Here is a 20,552-nt window from a genome sequence, read left to right on the forward strand (position 1 = left end):
TGTATCTGCCTCCTGACTCAGGCAGTGCATTCCACACACCAACCACTCTCTGAGTAAGAAGCCTTTCCCTAATATCCCCCTTGAACTTCCCACCCCTTACCTTAAAGCCATGTCTTCTTGTATTGAGCAGTGGTGCCCTGGGGAAGAGGCACTGGCTGTCCACTCTATCTATTCCACTTAATATCTTGTACACCTCTATCATGTCTCCTCTCATCTTACTTCTCTCCAAAGAGTAAAGCCCTAGCTCTGTTAATCTCTGATCATAATGCATACTCTCTAAACCAAGCAGCACCCTGGTAAATCTTCACTGTACCCTTTCCAATGCTTCCACATCCTTCCTATAGTGAGGCGACTAGAACTGGACACAGTACTCCAAGTGTGGCCTAACCAGAGTTTTATAGAGCTGCATCATTACCTTGCGACTCTTAAACTCTATCCCTCGACTTATGAAAGCTAACACTCCATAAGCTTTCTTAACTACCCTATCTACCTGCGAGGCAACTTTCAGGGATCTGTGGACATGTACCCCCAGATCCCTCTGCTCCTCCACACTACCATATATCTTGCCAATTACTTTGTACTCTGCCTTGGAGTTTGTTCTTCCAAAGTGTACAACCTCACACTTCTCCGGGTTGAACTCCATCTGCCACTTCTCAGCCGACTCCTGCATCCTATCAATGTCTCTCTGCAATCTTCGACAATCCTCTACACTATCCACAAAATCACCATCCTTTGTGTCGTCTGCAAACTTGCCAACCCACCCTTCTACCCCCACATCCAGGTTGTTGATAAAAATCACGAAAAGTAGGGGTCCCAGAACCGATCCTTGTGGGACACCACTAGTCACGACCCTCCAATCCGAATGTACTCCCTCTGACTTCTGCAGGCAAGCCAATTCTGAATCCACCTGGCCAAACTTCCCTGGATCCCATGCCTTCTGACTTTCTGAATAAGCCTACCATGTGGAACTATTAGGTGTGAAACCTTATAGTAGACCATTGCTAACATAATGTAATGATGAGCAATAATATTGGAGAAGACAAATTGTACTGAAAGCAGCACAAATTGAACTGATATCAATGTATTAGAAAATAAACTTCCATATACACTATAGCATGGTTTCTAATAGTTTAAATGTATATAATTAGTTGACTGTTGGATGCTGCACAGTGAGATGTTTGCAGCAGAGTATAAAATAGTATAACTATTGTCTACTTAATGTGGGGAAATATCAAGAGCAGCAGTTGCAGTGCAGTTTAAAATGACTATCAAACTGAATAAAATTCACTCCAAATTATCAGTATATAAAATTATATAACGTACATAATAACCTTGAAAAATAACCACCTTCTTTATAAAACTGCTAAAGATCTGATGAAAAGTTAATTCTGTTTTTTCTCTCTGATGCTGCCTGACCTACTGAGTATTTGCAGCATTTTCTGTTGTAACTTCTAATTGAGGATTTACTGAACGCTGCTCAATGTTCCCATCACCACAGGGAATAGACGGTTTGATATTTAATATCAAAAAGCCAGATTAAGTAAACAAATGGAATTGTCTAATTATATTTTCTCCATAGTGAAATGGTATTGTTAGGGTCCTCTCGTTATTGAAACATGGCTTTAATACATGGTAGGTTAGTTATACTGGCACATTAGGTCAAGTAGCTGAACTGCTGAAACTGTAATAAAAGGAACATTCAAGCAAAAATGCCATTCTTTAGATTGTATTTCCTGGGATGTTGCATAATGGTTCAAACTAGATCAATAATGTCCACAATGAACAGTACTAAAATAAAAAAATAAATTCCAGATTTAATACATTCACTGGCAGTGGGGGTTTAACGATGGACTCAGATGTCAATGCTTCACTTCGGTCTACCCAGGTACCCTCTAAGAAATCCAGTGGCAAAGTAATTTTACCTGGGAAAATCGACACTTGCGCCCAAGTTAGGGTCTAAAACCCCGCAGATTTCAATGGGAATTCTAGACCTGAAGATTGAGAGGCACATTTTAAACATTATTTTGTTTTAGTGCTTTTAAGTGCTGTAATGCATTTTAAACTAACTTTACTTTTCATTGACTTCAATCTTTATAATTTTATCCATGTATTCATGTTAGAGATATTGTTGACAAAAAAGCAGCCTTGCCTTTTGTCAGAGACAATTGTGGGCATTTGGGGAGGTGGATCACTCCGCTATGTTGCCTGTGGCCTGCTGCTGCCCTCAGGAACTAGAACAGATAATTGAGCAAGTGCAGGGATCACGACAGCATTCCAGCAGCAAGCCCAGTTTAGTACGATCTGGCCCAATGAGATTGTAATTAAATTTAAATACTGCTACCAAACAAGTCTGAGGCAAAGGCACAATTCCAATACACACCATATAACTTACTGTGGAATTGATAGAATATCAACTTAATAATAAACTCATGGACGGAGGTGAAAGTTTCCTGATTTTAAGTTACGGATGCCAAGTAAATGAATAATTTCTCAAACATCCTCCAAACAAAGAGACTGCAGATGCCAGAAAATGGAGTGAAAAACAAACTTCTGGAGGAATTTAGTAGTTCAAGCAGCATCAGGGCTAAGATCATCGGGGAAACTAAGTACAGCCAAGGCGACCACTTTACTGAACACATTATAAACATGAGATACTCTGCAGATGCTGGAAATGCAGAACAACCCTCACAAAATGCTGGATGAACAGTAGGTCAGGGAGCATGTATGGAGAGGCAAAATGCAGTTGGCAGTTCAGGCCCTTCATCAGGAAAGGAAGGGGGAAAAGCCAAAATAAGACGGTGGGTGGAAGGGAAGGAGCACAAACTGGCAGGTTATAGATGAAACCATGTGAGAGGGAAGGTGAATTGCGGGGTGGATGAAAAAAGTTCACAAGTGGTGGGTGGAAGAGGTAAAAGGCTGAAGAAGAAGGTGGACCATGGGAGGAAGGAGGAGGAGGGGCATCAGAGGAAGATAGTGGGCAGGCGAGGAGAATAAAAGGGATAAGAGAGGAGCCAGAATGTGGAATAGAAAAAAGAGAGAAGTGGGGGGGGGGGGGGGAGAGAAGTTACTGGAAATTAGAGAAATCAGTGTTCATGCCATCAGCCTGGAGGCTACGCAGATGGAATATAAGATGTTGCTCCTCTACCCTAAGAGTGGCTTCATCAAGACCACAGAGGAGTTCATGGACTGACATATGGGAATGGGAAATAGAATTAGAATGGGTGTCCTCTGGGAAATACTGGCCTTTGTGGGGTACAGAACAAAGGTGCTTGACAAGGTAGTCCCCCAGCTCTTACCAATGGACAGGAGGCTGCACTGGGAGCACCGGAAACAGTAGAAAACTCTGATACACTCACAGGTGAAATGTCTGGGTAATCTTCTGACATTTCTTCCCCCATCCCCACTCCTTCTCACTTTTTCCATTCCCCACTCTGGCTCTCCTCATACCCCTTTTCTCCTCACTTAATCTGTCCATTTCCACTCTTCTTTTCTTATCTCTATTATCCATTCTCCTCTTTTATCAGATTCCTTCTTTTTCAGCCCTTTACCTGTTCTACCTATCACCTCCCAGCTTCTTACTTCATACTTCCTTCCCCATCCACCCACATACCTTCTCCTCTCAGCTTTCATCGGTAACCTGCCAGCTTGTAGTCCTGTTCACCAACCCCCCCTCCCCCCACCCCACCTTCTTATTCTGGCCTCTTTCTCCTTCCTTTCCAGTGCTGCTGAAGGATCTTGACCCAAAAGGTCAACCATTGATTCCTTTTCATTGATGCTGCCTGACCTGCTGGGTTCCTCCAACATTTTGTATGTGTTGCTGAGCACATTCATTCTGTCTACAATGGCCATCTTGAGTTCCAGATTGCATTAAACTCCCTTTGCCTTTTCTTCAGCCAGAGTGGGCAAGCTGGAAGCAACCTCGCACTTCACCTGGTCTGTTTACAATTCACTGAAATTTCCAACTTCAGATAACTCATACCATCTGTATTCATTTTCCCTCTTCTTGCTGTACTCAACACCCTGTTTCCAACCTCCCCCCCCCCCCAACCCAGTTTCACAGGTGGCACAGTAGGTTAGTGGTTAAAGTAACACTTTACAGCACCAGCACTAGCTGTAAGACTGGGGTTCAATTTCCACTGCTGTCTGTAAGGAGTTTGTAGTTCTCTCCACAACTGCATAGGTTTCCTCTGGATGTTCTGGTTTCCTCCCACATTTCAAAGATGAACAAGTTAAGGTTGGTAAATTGTGGGCATGCTATGTTGGCACCAAAAGCATGGCAACACTTGTAGGCTGCCCCCAGCACATCTCGGACCGGGTTGGTTGTTGATGCAAACAATCCATTTCACAGTATGTTTCAATGTACATGTGACAAAGAAAGCTAATTTAATCTTGATGAAGGGTAAGGGCCCAAAACATCATTTCTATAGAAATGCCTGACCTGCTGAGTTCCTCCAGCAATTTTTGTGAGTTGCTTTGGATTTCTAACATCTTCAGAATCTTTTGTGTTTATAATTTAATCTTTCTTTTTATTTCCAACCTGGTTCTGTTTAATCATCACCCCTCCCTTATCTAGTTCCACATCATCTTCCTGACCTCTCAGTTTCCAGAGTCTAGAGCCCACTGCTGCATCAACATCACTTTCTAGCCTCTGACTCTACCTCTTTCTCCATCTTCACAGACGCTGTTTGACCCACTGAGCAGTTTGCTTTTTGACCTATCTTCTAATTAAAAGCTCATGACTGTACTGGAATTTTTGGTGTATGCTTTTGTTTGGTGCATCATGTTGTTTCAAGTTCAGCTACATTAATGAATGGTCCTTGAAACCATTTTCAGATTGTACATTTTTGGTTGCATTTCTAGAAATAAAGGTCCAGTCATACTTAATTCAAAGGTAAGATGTGAACAATATTAGCTATTGCTGTATCAGGGTTTATCTGTACCTGCACATTTGGAAAATACTTCAAAAATTATAATTAAAATATTATTCTTAGAGAAAACTATCAACCATTAATGATTATACTTATAGAGATGCACAATCTTTATATTCCACAATGTACACACTTTGTTCTTTTATATCAAAAACTTAATCAATTTCTGGAGACACAAATCACAAACCAATCATTATTAATGAGCCTGAATTTTGAAAACTGCGTGCTAGTGCCACTGATTGGACTTGGAATGTAATTTTTAATTAACGGTCCACTTACTAAACTGCAGGAACTTTGAAAAAGAGTTTTACCAAAGTGAAAATTAATATCCCATATGTTCAGGGACTTTACTGTTGCTAAGTTTTTAATAGAAAAAGTTTTATTTGATTTTCCTCTGTTCGCTCATCTATAAATAATGATGAGACATGGAGCAAGAAGGTAGAACAAAGCCAGAACATGAAATAAACCTTTATTCAATAAAACCATGCAACTACAAAAATCTCAAAACTCAACAGTACATCACAAAGCACAGCTACTTAAATGGATTACCCAAGAACATTCAAGACATTGATAGGAACAACAACCAATTAGTGAAAGTCAGCCTGGGTTTGGTTGTCAGCTGTTCAATAGGCATTGGTTGGTTTAGCGGTGTAATACCTCCCTCTTGAAAATCATTAACTGTAGGATTTGAGCCGAGGGTTCATTTAGATTGGAACAACCAGCTTATGCTGGTTATCAGTCCTTCTCAGTGAATGCAGGCTGCCACTTTCTTGTCACAATGTTGCTTGTGGCTGTGCTGGCATTGGTGGTTGGTTTGGTTGGGTTAATCAACACTTCCAAGCGATGAAGGTCCAGCTCTGTGTTTGATGATCAGGCAACGAACTTGTGCCTTCAGGAGCACGCAGCCACAAATGGTTGATGTGGCGACGCCAGTAATGTCTGTCCACGATGAATCCATAGAACACTTTTCCCATTTTTTGACAATCTGACATGGTACTCAGGGGTCCTGCACATCCTGATGCTGCCTAGCCCACACTACAGCTCTTGGCTTGAATGACTTCACTTGCCACAATCTTGGTTGCTGGATGCTGTGGCAGCATTGCATCCAACACTGTGCTTCGGCTAGAGACTCTCCCTTGAGGCCAGGATGTGGTGTAATTCGATGTGTCAGCAGAAATATGTTCAGAGTCTCAGCTGATGCTCCTTACCCTCTTGATTTCAGAAGCAATTGTTCTGCTTGCCCGGTTGTACTGTGGATGAAATTTGGGTGAACAGATGTGGACAATTCTGCTGTTCTGGCAGAATGCAGCAAAACACTGTGAACTGAATTGAGCTCTGTTGTCAGAAACAAGCACACTCAAAACGCTGGTCCTGCTGGTAGAATGTTTTGGTTTCGACTAGAGATTAAAACGCCATGTTGTTCAACTTAGGAGTGTTGTGTCAGCCAATCAGCATGGTGGGATCGGCAGAAAGTTCTAGAGAGAGGGGACAGAAAGAATTTTCAGTGAAGGACAGTAGTTACAGATGAGAGAGGACTGAGGGGAAGATGCCACAGAACGCTGTTGGAAAGAGGGTTGCCTTTGCTCAAAGTGCTTTGTGCAGATGAATGGCTCCAAGAAGGAAGGGCCATCACTCCTGAGGAAGAGCCAGTTTGGTCAAGAAGGATTTTGAGTGAAGTCCAGAATGTGGTGGGTGTTTTCACGCAGACTGTGGGTCCAGTGCATGAGTATATGATAAATGCAGTATGAACCCCAGTGGTCATTGTGCACATTAGACTGGCTTAACCAGAATGGGCCCTTTTATTTATTTTTTCTTTCTTTTTCCTATTAACTGTTCAATAAAGCTGAAATTAATAAATAAGCCTTCTTTATAATTTTATGTGGTGTACAATCTGTTTTTTCTTGCTCAGCACATCTCCAGATACTTCATTGCTGTAATGCCAGTCAAGGTTGAGGAGGATGTTGTACTCTTCTACTGATGTCATACACCATATCCATAATTGTGGGCAGTATTTACACAGCACTTGCTCCAATCGAGGTTTCTTTAATCGGAATATCGTAACATTCCTGTTTGCTTGAACCCCACATAATACCAACCCTAGACGTATATTGTTTATGAAAGGTAGCCTTCTCATTACTGAGTTACATGGCTGTTAAAAGAGCTGGCTAATGAGCCGTTTGTTTACGAGCCCAGTGAGGGGACTCCAGTGTCAACCAGGACAAGGTAGGTACACCTGCTGATTGGGCCACCGAAGTCAATATATACTCAGCCTGAGACCATAGTTGTGGATCTGAGTACATTGCTTGCATACAGATGTGATATCTTTGTCATTGCCCAGCCTGTACTCAAAGCTTCTTGCTAGGACTTTCATTTGATTGATGCCCAGGTGACCAAGGTGGAATTGTTTCAGTACTTTTGGTTGAAGTGTTCCTGGGCACTACTCTCTCTCCAAAATTTTGGCAAGTGCACAGTTGAGAGCAATGAATGATGTTGGTAGAAGAGTACAACTTTTTCCTCAACCTTAACCGCCCATACATCAATGAGGTATCTGGAGATATGCTGACGAACAGGATTTGCAACTGTTTCATTCTGATCTTATCAACTGTGACTGGAAGAACTTCAGCAGCATCTGATACAACCCAGTGAACTTCCTGATCAATTGAAATCGTAGCTACAGCTGCGTCTTTGTTTTCAGTAACCCATTGATTCATAAGTCTGGAGAGGGCATCTGCCTGACCAAGTTCCTGGGTACTTGATTTCAAAATCATAGGCAAATAACACCATTGCCCATCTTTGTAGATGGTTAGCTGTACCCCACTGGGATACCTTTCTAAGACCCAAAGATGGACAACAGTGGCTTGTGATCAGTAGAAAGAGTGAAGCATCTGCCATAAAACATTTTGTGGAATTCTTCACAGTGACAATGATTCCCAAGGCTTCCTTCCGATTTGTGCATAGTTTCTTTCTGCTGCAGTCAGTGATCTGGCTGTATTCACACAGCTTTATGGAACTATCAGGGAAGATATGGGATATGACAGCTCCCACATGTAGTTGGACAAATCTGTCATAACAACTGGCAACTCTGGGTTGAAATGCATCAAGAGAAGATCAGATGACAGTGTATTCTTCACCTAATCAAAAGCCTCTTCTCATTCTTTGGACCACTTCCACGTGGCACCTTCGTTGAGCAGGGTGGTGGAGTGGCTCCTTTCAGCCACTGCATTGCTGGGTGGAATGCTGAATAATGACCGATCGTGGCCAAAAATTATCATAAAGTGCTGACACCAGATGATGTCCTTAAGAAAGCAGTGATATTTTTGGGATCTGGGTGTCAACCATGCTCATCTATGATAAACTCCATATATTTGATTGAAGACAGCAGTAGGTTGTAACCTTTCTGCCCTAAGCTGCAGTCCAAAGACTAGTAGTTTGCACAAAACATGTTCCAGACATAGTTTTGTCTGATCCGTGCCCATCACAATGATGTTGTCAAGGTAAGCAGCAACACTATTAATACTTCTCAGCATGATGTTCATAAGCTGTTTGAAAACTGAAGGAGGTGCCTTTACTTCAAAAGGAAGACGGGGGAAAAACAACCCCTTAAATGTTGTAATGGTGAGAGGCTTCCGTGAATTTTCCGCCACTCCTAACTGGAGATAGGTTATAGCCAAGTCAAACTTTGCAAAGTAGCAACCACCGTTCAATTTTGCAAAGGTCTGCAGGTAGTGGTGATGGGCACTGGCCTGACTCCAGAGCCACACTGAGACTAGCTGAGAAGTCTGTACACAACCTCACTGTGCCACTGGCTTTCTTAATGATGATTTTCAGAGCTTCCCAATATGAATAGCTGAAAGCTTTATTCACACCAGCCTGTTGACTTCTAGCCCTTGCCCAACCATTGGTAAGCCTGCATATGGTACTGGTCTTTAGGGACAGAATACGAGCTTTGCACTTGGGCAGAGAAGTCTGCTTGCAGTTTGGTGCAGCAACCTAAATTTTTTTGAAACATTACCGCACAGCACTGTTGTAGTTGTTGTCGTATGGTCTCACGTACTGATATTGGTATGGCGATGACTGACATGATTTGAACAGCCAATGTCTTTGTACAGACCTCCTCCAGAGATCACGCTTGTCCATCCAGTCAATGCCAAGGACATTTAGATCTTACTGGTCTGTTAGGTAACACACACCATTGACTTGATAACTATTCAGCTTCACCAGTTTGCAAATCAGCTGGAGGGTTCCAGAGTGATGAGTTGATTTGACTGGTGGGGACCCAAGTGCCTAACACATGCATTTGGAGGTAACGGTGATGTCTGACACCATATCGAACTGTGCTTCGGCCAAATGATTGTTGATAAATACACTGACATACCACCTCCTGGACTGTAAGTCAACTTTGAATGTGGCCATTAAAATCTTTGTAGATTTTGATGGCTTCTGAAACTTCTTGTCCTTGTGCTTCACTAGCCTCGAACACAGTGAAGGATGGCAAAAGCATTCTTTGTGACCACAGCATTAGCATTAGCAGGATGGCCAAACACTGACATTCTTGAGTGACAGCTTATAGAGCCACATCAGGAAGAGCGCACAAGTCTTCTGCTGAAATTATTCAAGGTGATATATTACAGCACCTTGTCACCAATTTGTTGTCCAATCACAAACAAGAGAAAATCTGCAGATGCTGGAAATCCGAACAACACACACAAAATGCTGGAGGAGGGGTCTCAGCCGGCCAGACCTCATCTAAGAAAAGAGTACAGTTGGTATTTCGGACCGAAACGTCAACTGTACTTTTTTCCTAGATGCTGCCTGGCCTGCTGAGTTCCTCCAGAATTTTATGTGTTGCACCAATTTGTTGTGTTCACTTGCTTACAAAATACTGATCAGATCTGAAGCCAGGAGATAAAACCAAGCCAGAACACAAAATAAACAAATTCTCAAAACTCAACAGTGCATCCCAAAGCACTGCTATTTAAATAGTTTACCCAAGAACATTTGAGATGTTGACAGGAACAACGACCAATCAGTGAAAGTCAGCCTGAGATTGGATGTCAGCTGACCAATAGACATTGGTTGTTTCAGTTCCCCATTACAGCTTTACATATTCAAAGAAAAGATCACTTTATAGCTATAAGAAAACAAAAATTAATAACCAAAAACTGAGCTTTGACCAGCAACCAATCGGGAGATCAGAAGCTTGAGAAGATAGAATTTCACTCAGGTCTGCGGACCAAATATAAAAGGCAGTAACTTGCAGGTGAGAACAAGATTCCTGGATGACATGTTGCCTTCTGGAAGCCAGGGTCTGGAACATCTCAGACTGAGTCTTCGGCATTCTTAAGTGGCAGGGTAAACATAGCAGGTATGGGCAAGTAGGAACAAATGAGGTGCTTAAGGAGTCTAAGAAATGCAAGAGTACACTTAAGAAATAAATCAGGGGGGCTAAACGAAGGCATGAATTTTTTTTTCTACAGATATGTAAAGAGCAAAAGGATTGCAAGAAACAAAATTGGTCCTCTGGAAGATCAGAATGGTAATCCATGTATGGAGCCAAAACAAATGGGGGAGATCTTAAATGAATTATTTGCATCTGAATTTACTCAGGAGATGGACACAGAGTCTATAGAAATGAGGCAAAGCAGCATCAACTTCATGGACCCTGTACAGATTACAGAGGAGGAGGTGTTTGCTATCCTGAGGCAAATCAGGATGGATAAATCCCCAGGGTCCGATAAAGTGTTCCCTCGGACCCTGCGGGAGGGAGTGCAGAAATTGCTGGGGCCCTAGCAGAGCTATTTAAATCATCCACTGCAACAAGAGATGTACCAGATTATAAAGAGAATATTCAATGTTGTTCTGCTGTTTTAAAAATGTTTCTAAACACATACCAGGAAATTATAAACTGGTGAAACCAACATCAGTTGTGGGAAAGTTATTGGAAGGTATTCTAGGAACCAGATATGTAAGTATTTGGATAGACATGGACTGATTAAGGACAGTCAGCATGGCTTTGTATGTCAAACCAATCTTACGGAGATTTTTGAGGAAGTTACCAGGAAAATGGATGAAGGCAAGGCAGTAGATGCTGTTTACATGGACAAGGCACTTGACAAAGTCCTGTATGGGAGGTTAGTCAAGAAGGTTCAGTTGCTCAGCATTCAAGATGAGGTATTAAATTGGATTAGACATTGGCTTTGTGGGAGAAGCCAGAGAGTGGTAGTAGATGGTTGCCTCTCTGACTGGAGGTCTGTGACTAGTCGTGTGCTGCAGGAATCAGTGTTGTGACCATTGTTGTTTGTCATCTATATCAATGACATGGATGATAAAGTGGTTAACATGATCACCAAATTTGCAGTTGACACCAAGATTAGGGGTGTAGTGGACAGTGTGAAAGGCTATCATGGCTTGCAGAGATCTGCATCTACTGGAAAAATGGCAGATAGAATTTAATGCAGACAAGTACGAGGTTTTGCACTTCAGTAAGACCAACCAGAGTAGGTCCTGCACAATGAATGGTAGAGCACTGAGGAGTGTGGTAGAACAAAGTCATCTGGGAATATAGATAGCAAACACGAGGAAATCTGCAGATGCTGGAAATTCAAACAACAACACACACAAAATGCTGGTGGAACACAGCAGGCCAGACAGCATCTATAGGGAGAAGTGCTGTCGACTTTTTGGGTCCTGACGAAGGGTCTCGGCCCAAAACGTCGACAGCACTCCTCCCTATAGATGCTGCCTGGCCTGCTGTGTTCCACCAGCATTTTGTGTGTGTTGTTGTGGGAATATAGATGCCTAATTCATTGAAAATGGTGTCGTAGGTAGATACCATTGTAAAGAAAGCTTCTGGCACATAAATCAATATATTGAGTACAAGAACTGGGATGTTATGTTGAGGTTGTATGTTGGTGAGGCCTAATTTGGAGTATTGTGTGCAGTTTTGGTCACCTACCTACAGGGAAGATGCAACCAAGGTTGAAAGTTTGCAGAGAAAATTTACAAGGATGTTGTCGGGTTTGGAAAATCTGAGTTATAAGGAACGATTGAATAGGTTAGGACTGTACTCTTTAGAATGTAGAAGATTGAGAGATTTGTTAGAGGTATACAAAATTATAAGGGGTATTGATAGGGTAAATGTAAGCAGACTTTCCTCTAAGAATGAGTGGGACTACAACCAGAGGTCATGGGTTAAGGGTGAAAGATGACAAGTCCAAGAGGAACAAGAGGGGAAACTTCTTCACTCAGAGGGTCATGAGAGTATGAAATGAACTGCCAGCACAAGTGGTGTATGTGGGCCGGGTCTCAACATTTAAGAGAAGTTTGGATGGGTACATGGATGGTAGGGGTATGGACGGTTATGGTCCCGGTGCAGGTCAATGGGAGTAGGCAGTTTAAATGGCTTTGGCATGGACTAGATGGGCCAAAGGGCCTGATCTGTGCTGTACTTCTCTATGACATATCTGAGGAGTTGTAGGAGATGGGATGAAAGTAAGTTTTGATTGGAGTTCAAAATAGGTTTTAATCAACTGGCAACAGCCTTACATTACAGGATCTCATCAATATAATGGATTTGCAGAAATTATTTTGTAGAGTGTGAATAGAAAATAAAGTAATTGAAAATGAAATATGGCAGAAACACTGAAATTTTAGAGACAAAACCAAAAGGAGATTACAAGGCGTAAAAGGAGATTACATTTTGTGGTTCAAATGTAATACATTGTTCAAGCTTCATTATACTGACATTGAGGATTGTGAAAGCTTTTGTTAGATTACCATCTGGTAATCATTGTTGGAAGCACTTTTTATTCTAAAAGATACACAATTTCAGCAGTGGTTGCATACATAAAAGGCTGAGCCTCTAGAAGTAGAACAACATAATGGTAGATACAGTGTACAACATAATGTCAAAGCTTATTATTTTTATTTACGTATTTACTTACAGTACTGTGCAAAAGTTCTAGGCATACATATATAGTTAGGGTGCCTAAGACTTTTGCACAGTACCGTAGTAATTTTAGATATTGCACTGTACTGCTGCCGCAAAAAAAACAACACATTTATGACATGTGAGAACTGATAAACTGATTCTGATAAGGGTCTCTGTTGTGGACTGAGAGTGGGAAGGGGGCAGGGAGAGGGGAATCATGATTGGGATACAGGGGAGAGCAGAGGGAATAGGAAGTACTTGAAAGACATTCTGTAATGATCAATAAACCAATTGTTTGGAATCAAATTACCTTGCCTGGCGTCAGCACCTGCGCCACCCAACTTCCCCACCCAAGGCACTCCTCCTCTCTCACCTGTATCACACTCCTCCCTCGCCATTTCTAACATCCTTTGCTCCTGCCAGATTTACAAACTCGCTGTCTGCTCCACATCAACAAATACAGTACTGAGCGAAAGTCTTAAGCACCCTAGCTAAATATACATGCCTAAGATTTTGCACAATACTGCAGAGTAGGCTGTTCTGTCCACTGAGCCTCACTGCCCAGCAACTCCTGACAAACCTGTTTCATCCTAAGCTAAACACGGGACAATTTACTGTGGGAGAAAACCAGAGCACCCGGGAAAAACACAGGCATTCTAAGGAGAGGACGTACAGACTCCTTACAGGTGCTGTAATTGAACTCCAAACTCCAGAACACCCTGAGCTGTACTAGCATTGATCTAATCACTACGCTACCATGGCACCCACACTACCATTATCACACAAACTTCGGTACGGTGTAATGATGGTACATGGCACAGTGGAAGGGCCTGTTCTATATCCCCAAAAGATCATATATCTGCAGATTCTTTAAAGTTGAAATAAAAACAGAAAATGGTAGACATACTCAGCTGGTCAGGAAGCATCTGTGGAGAGTGAAATAAATCTACTTCTCTACCACCTCCATATTCTTCCTTTTCTTCTCATCATTACAGCACTTACTTAATTTACCATGGAAATTGTAATTATTCAAAGTATATTTAAAGACAAATGTCAGAAATTTTTAATTCTCAAGAAATATTTGCTGAGACTGATGGTTAACTAAGCAAAAGACAAATTGCAAGAGGAATTCACTGGGCCGATTACCATCTGTGGGAGAAAAAACCGCCAATGTTTTAGGTCAAAACCCTGCATCAGGACTAAGGTGGTCAAGAAGACTTGTGATACAAATCAGAACACTTAAGCAGTGTATTTGAAATTACAAAAGTAAAGGTAACAAATCTAGCATTCATAGAGAAGATATTAGTTTTAAGAAATCATTACTTTATATTAAGATTAATATTTTGTGATTTACATACTATCTGCAAATATACTGTACTTGCAACAAGAACAACTATAGGTGCTGAAATCCATTAGGGAGTGATCAGAACATAAGCTATGAAAAACAATTTTGTGAACAAAAACAAACACAACAACAAAGGCTGTGGATGAAGCATGCGATTCATAGTCTGCTGAGGGCTAGATCTGTCGCATTCAAGGCCAGTGATCCAGAACTGTACAAGAAGTCCAGCTACAATCTAAGTGCAAAAAAAAATTCCAACTGAATGAATTGGAATAAAGGAACCCTTAAGATAAAGGAACCCTTAGGAGAGAATGATCATAATATGATAAAAGTTCACCCTGCAATTTGAGAAGGAGAAGCTAAAGTCAAATCTATCAGTATTACAATGAACTAATACTGTAAATAATGTAAGGTCAAATATATCAGTATTACAATGAAGTAAAGAAATTACAAAAGCACGAGAGAGGAGTTGTCCAGAATTGATTGAAAGGGGGCACTTACAAGGATGACGGCAGATCAGCTGAAGTTTCTGGGAGCAATTGGGAAGGTGCAGGATAGATATATCCCAAGGAAGAAGTAGTTTTCTAAAGGCAGAATGACATAACTGTGACCAACAAGGGAAGTCAAAGCCAACATAAAAGCCAAAGAGAGGGCATACAGTAGCGTAAAAATTAGTGGGAAGTTAGAGGTTTGGGAAGCTTTTAAAAAACAACAGAAGTCATGAAGAAGAAACAGATGGAAAATGAAGATAAGCTAGCCAATAATATTAAAGGGGATACCAAAAGTTTCTTTAGGTGTATAAAGAATAAAAGAGAGATGAGAATAGATATTGGACAACTTGAAAATAATGTTGGAGTGGCAGTTATGGGGGGAGGGGCAAGGAAATAGCAGATAAACTGAATAAGTATATTGCATCAGTCTTCACTATGGAAGACACTAGCAGCATACTGGAAGTTTGGAAGTGTCAAGGGCAGAAGTGAGTAAAATTGCCATTACTAGGGAAAAGGGACTTGGGAAACTGAAAAGTCTGAAGGTAGATAAATCGCTAGGCCAGATGGTCCACACTCCAGGGTTGTGAAGGAGGTCACTGAAGAGATTGTGGAGATAGACGTAATAATCTTTCAAGATCATTACATTCTGGCATGGTTCCAGAGGCCTGGAAATTTTCAAATGTCACACCGCTCTTCAAGAAGGGAGAGAAGCAAAAGAAAGGAAATTACAGACCAGTTAGTTTGACCTCAGTGGTTGGGAAGATGTTGGAGTCCATTGTTAAGGATGTGGTTTGGGTGTTCTTGGAGGCACATGAAAACATAGGCCAAAGTCAACATGGTTTCCTCAAGGGAAAATCTTGCCTCACAAATCCATTTGAATTCTTTAAAGAAGTAACAAGCAGGATAGACAAAGGGGAATCAGTGGATGTTGTGTACTTGGATTTTTGGAAGCCTTTGACAAAGTGCCACACGAGACTGCTAAATAAGCTAAGAGCCCAAGGTATTACTGAAAAGACACTAGCATGGATAAAGTTGATTGGCAGCAATGATTGGGAATAAAGGAAGACTTTTCTGGTTGGTTGGTGACTAATGGTGTTCCATAGAGATCTGTGTTGGGACCACCTCTTTTTATGTTATATATCAATGATTTGGATGACGGAACTGATGGCTTTGTGGCTAAGTTTGCTGATGATACAAAGATACAATAGGTGGAAGGACAGGTAGGGTTCAGGAAGTAGAGAGGCTACAGAAGGATTTAGACAGATTAGGAGAATGGGCAAAGAAGTGGCAGGTGGAACAGTGTCAGGAAGTGTATGGTCATGCACTTTGATAGAAGAAGTAAAAATTGAATTTTGAATGTTTTGAATTTTCTCTCTGAAAAGGGACTTGGGAGTCCACACATAGGATTTCTGAAAGGTTAATTTGCAAGTTGAGTTGGTGATGTCGAAGGCATTTTGAGAGGCCTAGAATATAAAAGCAAGGATATAATGATGGTGCCTTACAAGGCACTGGTGAGGCCTCACTTGGGAGTATTATTAGCAGTTTTGGGCATTTTATCTAAGAAAGGATGTGCTTAAATTGGAGAGGGTTCATAGGAGGTTCATGAAAATGATTCTAGGATTGAAAGGCTTATCGTATGAGCAGCGTTGATGGCCCTGGAATTCAGAAGAATGGAGGGGTTGGGGGGTTGGGGAGTTGGGGGAATCACAATGAAACCTTTCGAACGTTGATAAGTCTCGACAGAATGGATGTGGAGAGGATGTTTCCTATAGTGGGGAATTCTAAGACCGGGGGCACTGTCACAGTATAAGAGGGACATCCACTTAGGACGAAGATGAGAAGGGGTTACTTTTGCCAGAGTGGTGAATCTGTGGAATTTGTTGCCACTAGCGGCTGTGCAGGACAAGTCTTTGGGTACATTTAAGGCAAAGGTTGATAGGTTCTAGAGTAGTCACGGCATGAAGGGGAACAGGGCTGAGAGGGAAATGGATCAGCCATGATGACATGGCTGAGCAGGCTCGATGGGCTAAATGACCTTATTCTGCTCCTACGTCGTGTGGTCTTAGATTGTAAAAGGGAAGCCTCAGTCTGCCAGTTGCTGCCTGCATCTGTTAGCTCCCTATTGATTATGTGCCCAAAACAGTCCATACCATCGATGACTAGGTAAGAATGTCAACTTTTTTTTCTCAATTTACAATGTCATTTGTTCGTTATTTCTTCCATTATGTGCATTTTCTTGTGCACCTGTGAAATTTTCTCAAAGATCATGATGGATTTGAGATTAAAGGATGGTGTGACATAATTTCTACATGGACTTGGATACTTAAATCAATCTTATATACTGACACCAAAGATACAAAATCCCCCGTGGGTAGAAACTTAAACTTAATATCCTTACCATATGTCCTTTGTCTTCCACTTCCAGAATTCAGGTAAATTTAAGTTGAGTTGAATTTTGAAGTGAAGAAGAATGTACACCCATTATAATATTGTAACTTTAGCACAGAACCTAGAGTTAATTTCTAGTCCTTCACATCTGACATCTAAGTGTTACATTTTCAACTGTGATCGTCCTTTTAATGTGGGGTATTCTTGGGGGAGAGTATGAGTGGTGCAGATTAGCACATGGAACATTAACTTCCAGATATTTTCTTGGATCTCTGGTTGCTTTTTCACTCTTTTACCAGAATTTATTTTATTTTGCAAATAGAAGTCCAAATAAATTGATTGTAATTGACTAATTGAATACACTTTCATCACATTTATCAGTGAGATTCCAACTGTGAATGAAGTGGATAAATGATTTTGGAACATCCATTAAATCAGAAGAAATAGGTTTATTTTTAAAAAATTATGACACTTGCTTAAAAATCATATTGTTTTGTGGACTGAAAGATAGGCTCAAGACTTGAAAATTACATTAATTTCTGCAATGAGGATAACTTTGCCATTTGTGAACAAAGCATCATGGTAGAATTCTCTTAAATAAGAAAATAAAACCAATTTCCCTACCCCCACCCAATACACAGAAGATATAGAATGAGTCATCTTTAATCTGACAGTAATCAGCTGGTAGTCATGCTTCTTGGCTACAGTAATCTATAATTACTGTAGCTTTATTAAGCTCCAGAAGCAGAAGTCACACTTATTTTCACTCACCTGTTAATAAGAGGGAAAAGGGATACTGCCAGGTATACAGATGGGTACCACTTAAGTGGCTTGATTTCCAGAGCTAATAAGATCTATAAATGAAAACAATAATCTGTAAATCATTTGTAAATAATTTCTTACAAAGATAATCTTATCAAATAGTTGACATAAAGTTCATTGTTAAAAATAGAAAGAAAGGCAAACCTGTGCATCTATTTTAAAATAATAATATTCATTCTTCTCTAAACATCCAGCTTCTAGAAAATATATTAATGTGGAGAAATGTAATAACTCAGAGAAACACAAGAACAGATACCATGGTCATGAAATAGATTAAATCAGAGATATAGCTGACTTGGTTGAGTGGTGTCACAACAACCACTTCTCACTCAACATCAGCAAAACTAAAGAGCTGGTTGTTGATTTCAGTAAGGGGAAGCAGGGCCAGTTACATTGGGATATTGCCAGTGGAGAGCTTCAGAAATTTTAAATTCATGGGTGTTAACATATCAGTGTACCTGTCCCGGGCCCAACACATAGATGCAATCATAAGGAAAGTGCCCCAGCATCTTTACTTTCTTAGGATGTTAAGGAGGTTCAACTTGTCGCCAAGCACTCTAACAAGCTTCTACAGATTTTATACTGGAAGTATCCTGATTGGTTGAATCATGGTCTAGTAAGGCAATTCTAAAGTGCAGGAATGTAAGAAGTTGCAGTGATTGGTGGATTCTGCCTAGCACAGCAGGGGCACATCCCTCCCTACCACTGTTAGTATCTACAGGCGGCACCACACATCAAAGACCCCTGCCATTCAGTCCATGCAGCTAGGAGGAGGTACAGAAACTGAGGTCCCATGCCAACAGGTTCAAGAACAACAACCTTCCTTCAACTACATGGTCCTTGAACCAACAAAGGGCCTGTAATGTGCTGTAAATTTCTGTTCTATGTTCCACAATTTAACAACATTAGGACCACTCTAAACAATTTGCACTAAAACTGCCTTTGTTCTTTATTTCTTTCTTTTAAAAAAAATCTTTTTATTAATTTTAAACAAACATAAATGAAACATGAATACAGAGAGTTTGAGAGTACATAATTAATAGATTAAGTATACATTCAAATAGATGATAATCCATTTATATATAATAACCTCCCAAACTCATAGTAATTACGAAAAAAGGAGAAAATAAAAAAAATCCCCCGCCAAAAAAGAAAAAAAAAACCTAACCAACATGGGCCATTGCATTATGTCAAATATACACAGTAGCGTCAATAACTCCGTACCTCCATCCAAATAATTAAGGATAATGAAAGTAAGGTTTAGGAAAAGTCGGTTTAGCTCATATGAAAATGTTGAATAAATGGTCTCCAAGTTTCTTCAAATTTAACTGAAGGATCAAAGACAACACTTCTAATTTTTTCTGAGCTCAAACAAGAGATAGTTTGAAAAAGCCACTGAAATATAGTTGGAGGATTAATTTCTTTCCAGTTCAATAGGATAGATCTTCTAGCCATTAATGTAACAAATGTAATCATCCGCCGGGCTGAGGGGGATAAACAACTATTATCCACCATTGGTAAACTGAAAATTGCAGTAATAGGATGCAGTTGCAATTTGATATTCAGAACTGTTGAAATAGTGGTGGCGTGTTGGGGAGGAAGCATTAAGAAGAGGGACGCCTCACGTCTTAATAAGCTGGTAAGGAAGGCGGGCTCTGTCGTGGGCAAAGTACTGGAGAGTTTAACATCGGTAGCTGAGCGAAGGGCGCTGAGTAGGCTACGGTCAATTATGGATAACTCTGAACATCCTCTACATAGCACCATCCAGAGACAGAGAAGCAGTTTCAGCGACAGGTTACTATCGATGCAATGCTCCTCAGACAGGATGAAGAGGCCAATACTCCCCAATGCCATTAGGCTTTACAATTCTACCGCCAGGACTTAAGAACTTTTTAAAAGCTATTATTAATGCTTTTTGAGATAGTGATTTAGATGCATATCATATTCTTTACTGAGTTAAGTATTATATGTAATTAGTTTTGCTACAACAAGTGTATGGGACATTGGAAAAAAGTTGAATTTCCCCATGGGGATGAATAAAGTATCTATCTATCTATCTAGTACCGAAAATATCTTTCCAATAATTTTGCAAACAAGGGCAAGACCAAAACATGTGGGTCAATGAAGCAACTTCAGAATGACATCTGTCACAGGTTGGATTAACATGAGAATAAAATCGAGCAAGTTTATCCTTGGACATGTGAGCCCTATGAACAACCTTAAATTGTATTAGGGCATGTTTAGCACAAATAGAGGAAGAATTGACTAATTGTAAAATTTTCTCCCACTGCTCAGTGGGTATAAGACAATGAAGTTCTTTTTCCCATTCCTTCTTAATTTTTTCTGATACTTCTGGCTGATACTTCTTTATTTCTTGTAAAAGTTATGCACAGTACATGTTTTCTAGTGAATGCTGCTTATAGAACACCACGTGTTTGTGAAACTTTAATTGCACCTATGCATTGATGTACCCGTGCATAAGATAATAAACTTGAACTTAAATCGATTCTTTTTTAAGCCACATTTTACAAACTGTAACAGGAGTGCTTCAGTTTATCAAGATTCAAAGATATACTGAATATACAAAAAAGGCTATTCATTATTTCATTAAAGATTAAGGTGGCTGTGTTTGAAAATTTGAAAAAAATAAA

At 40.5% G+C, this 20,552-nt stretch overlaps 1 protein-coding gene across 5 annotated transcripts in view; it reads right to left on the reverse strand.

Annotated features, from left to right (window-relative positions):
* LOC140727788 (cyclic AMP receptor-like protein A) overlaps positions 1–20,552 on the reverse strand; it is a 191,548-nt gene that overhangs the window by 21,757 nt on the left and 149,239 nt on the right. For all 5 annotated transcript variants that reach the window (XM_073045556.1, XM_073045554.1, XM_073045553.1 and 2 more), the window contains one exon: positions 17,851–17,933. In XM_073045556.1, the coding sequence (XP_072901657.1) occupies positions 17,851–17,933 (83 nt within the window). The remainder of the gene's footprint in view (positions 1–17,850; positions 17,934–20,552) is intronic.

Source organism: Hemitrygon akajei, chromosome 5 (assembly GCF_048418815.1).
Source record: "Hemitrygon akajei chromosome 5, sHemAka1.3, whole genome shotgun sequence".
NCBI classification, from domain to species: domain Eukaryota; kingdom Metazoa; phylum Chordata; class Chondrichthyes; order Myliobatiformes; family Dasyatidae; genus Hemitrygon; species Hemitrygon akajei.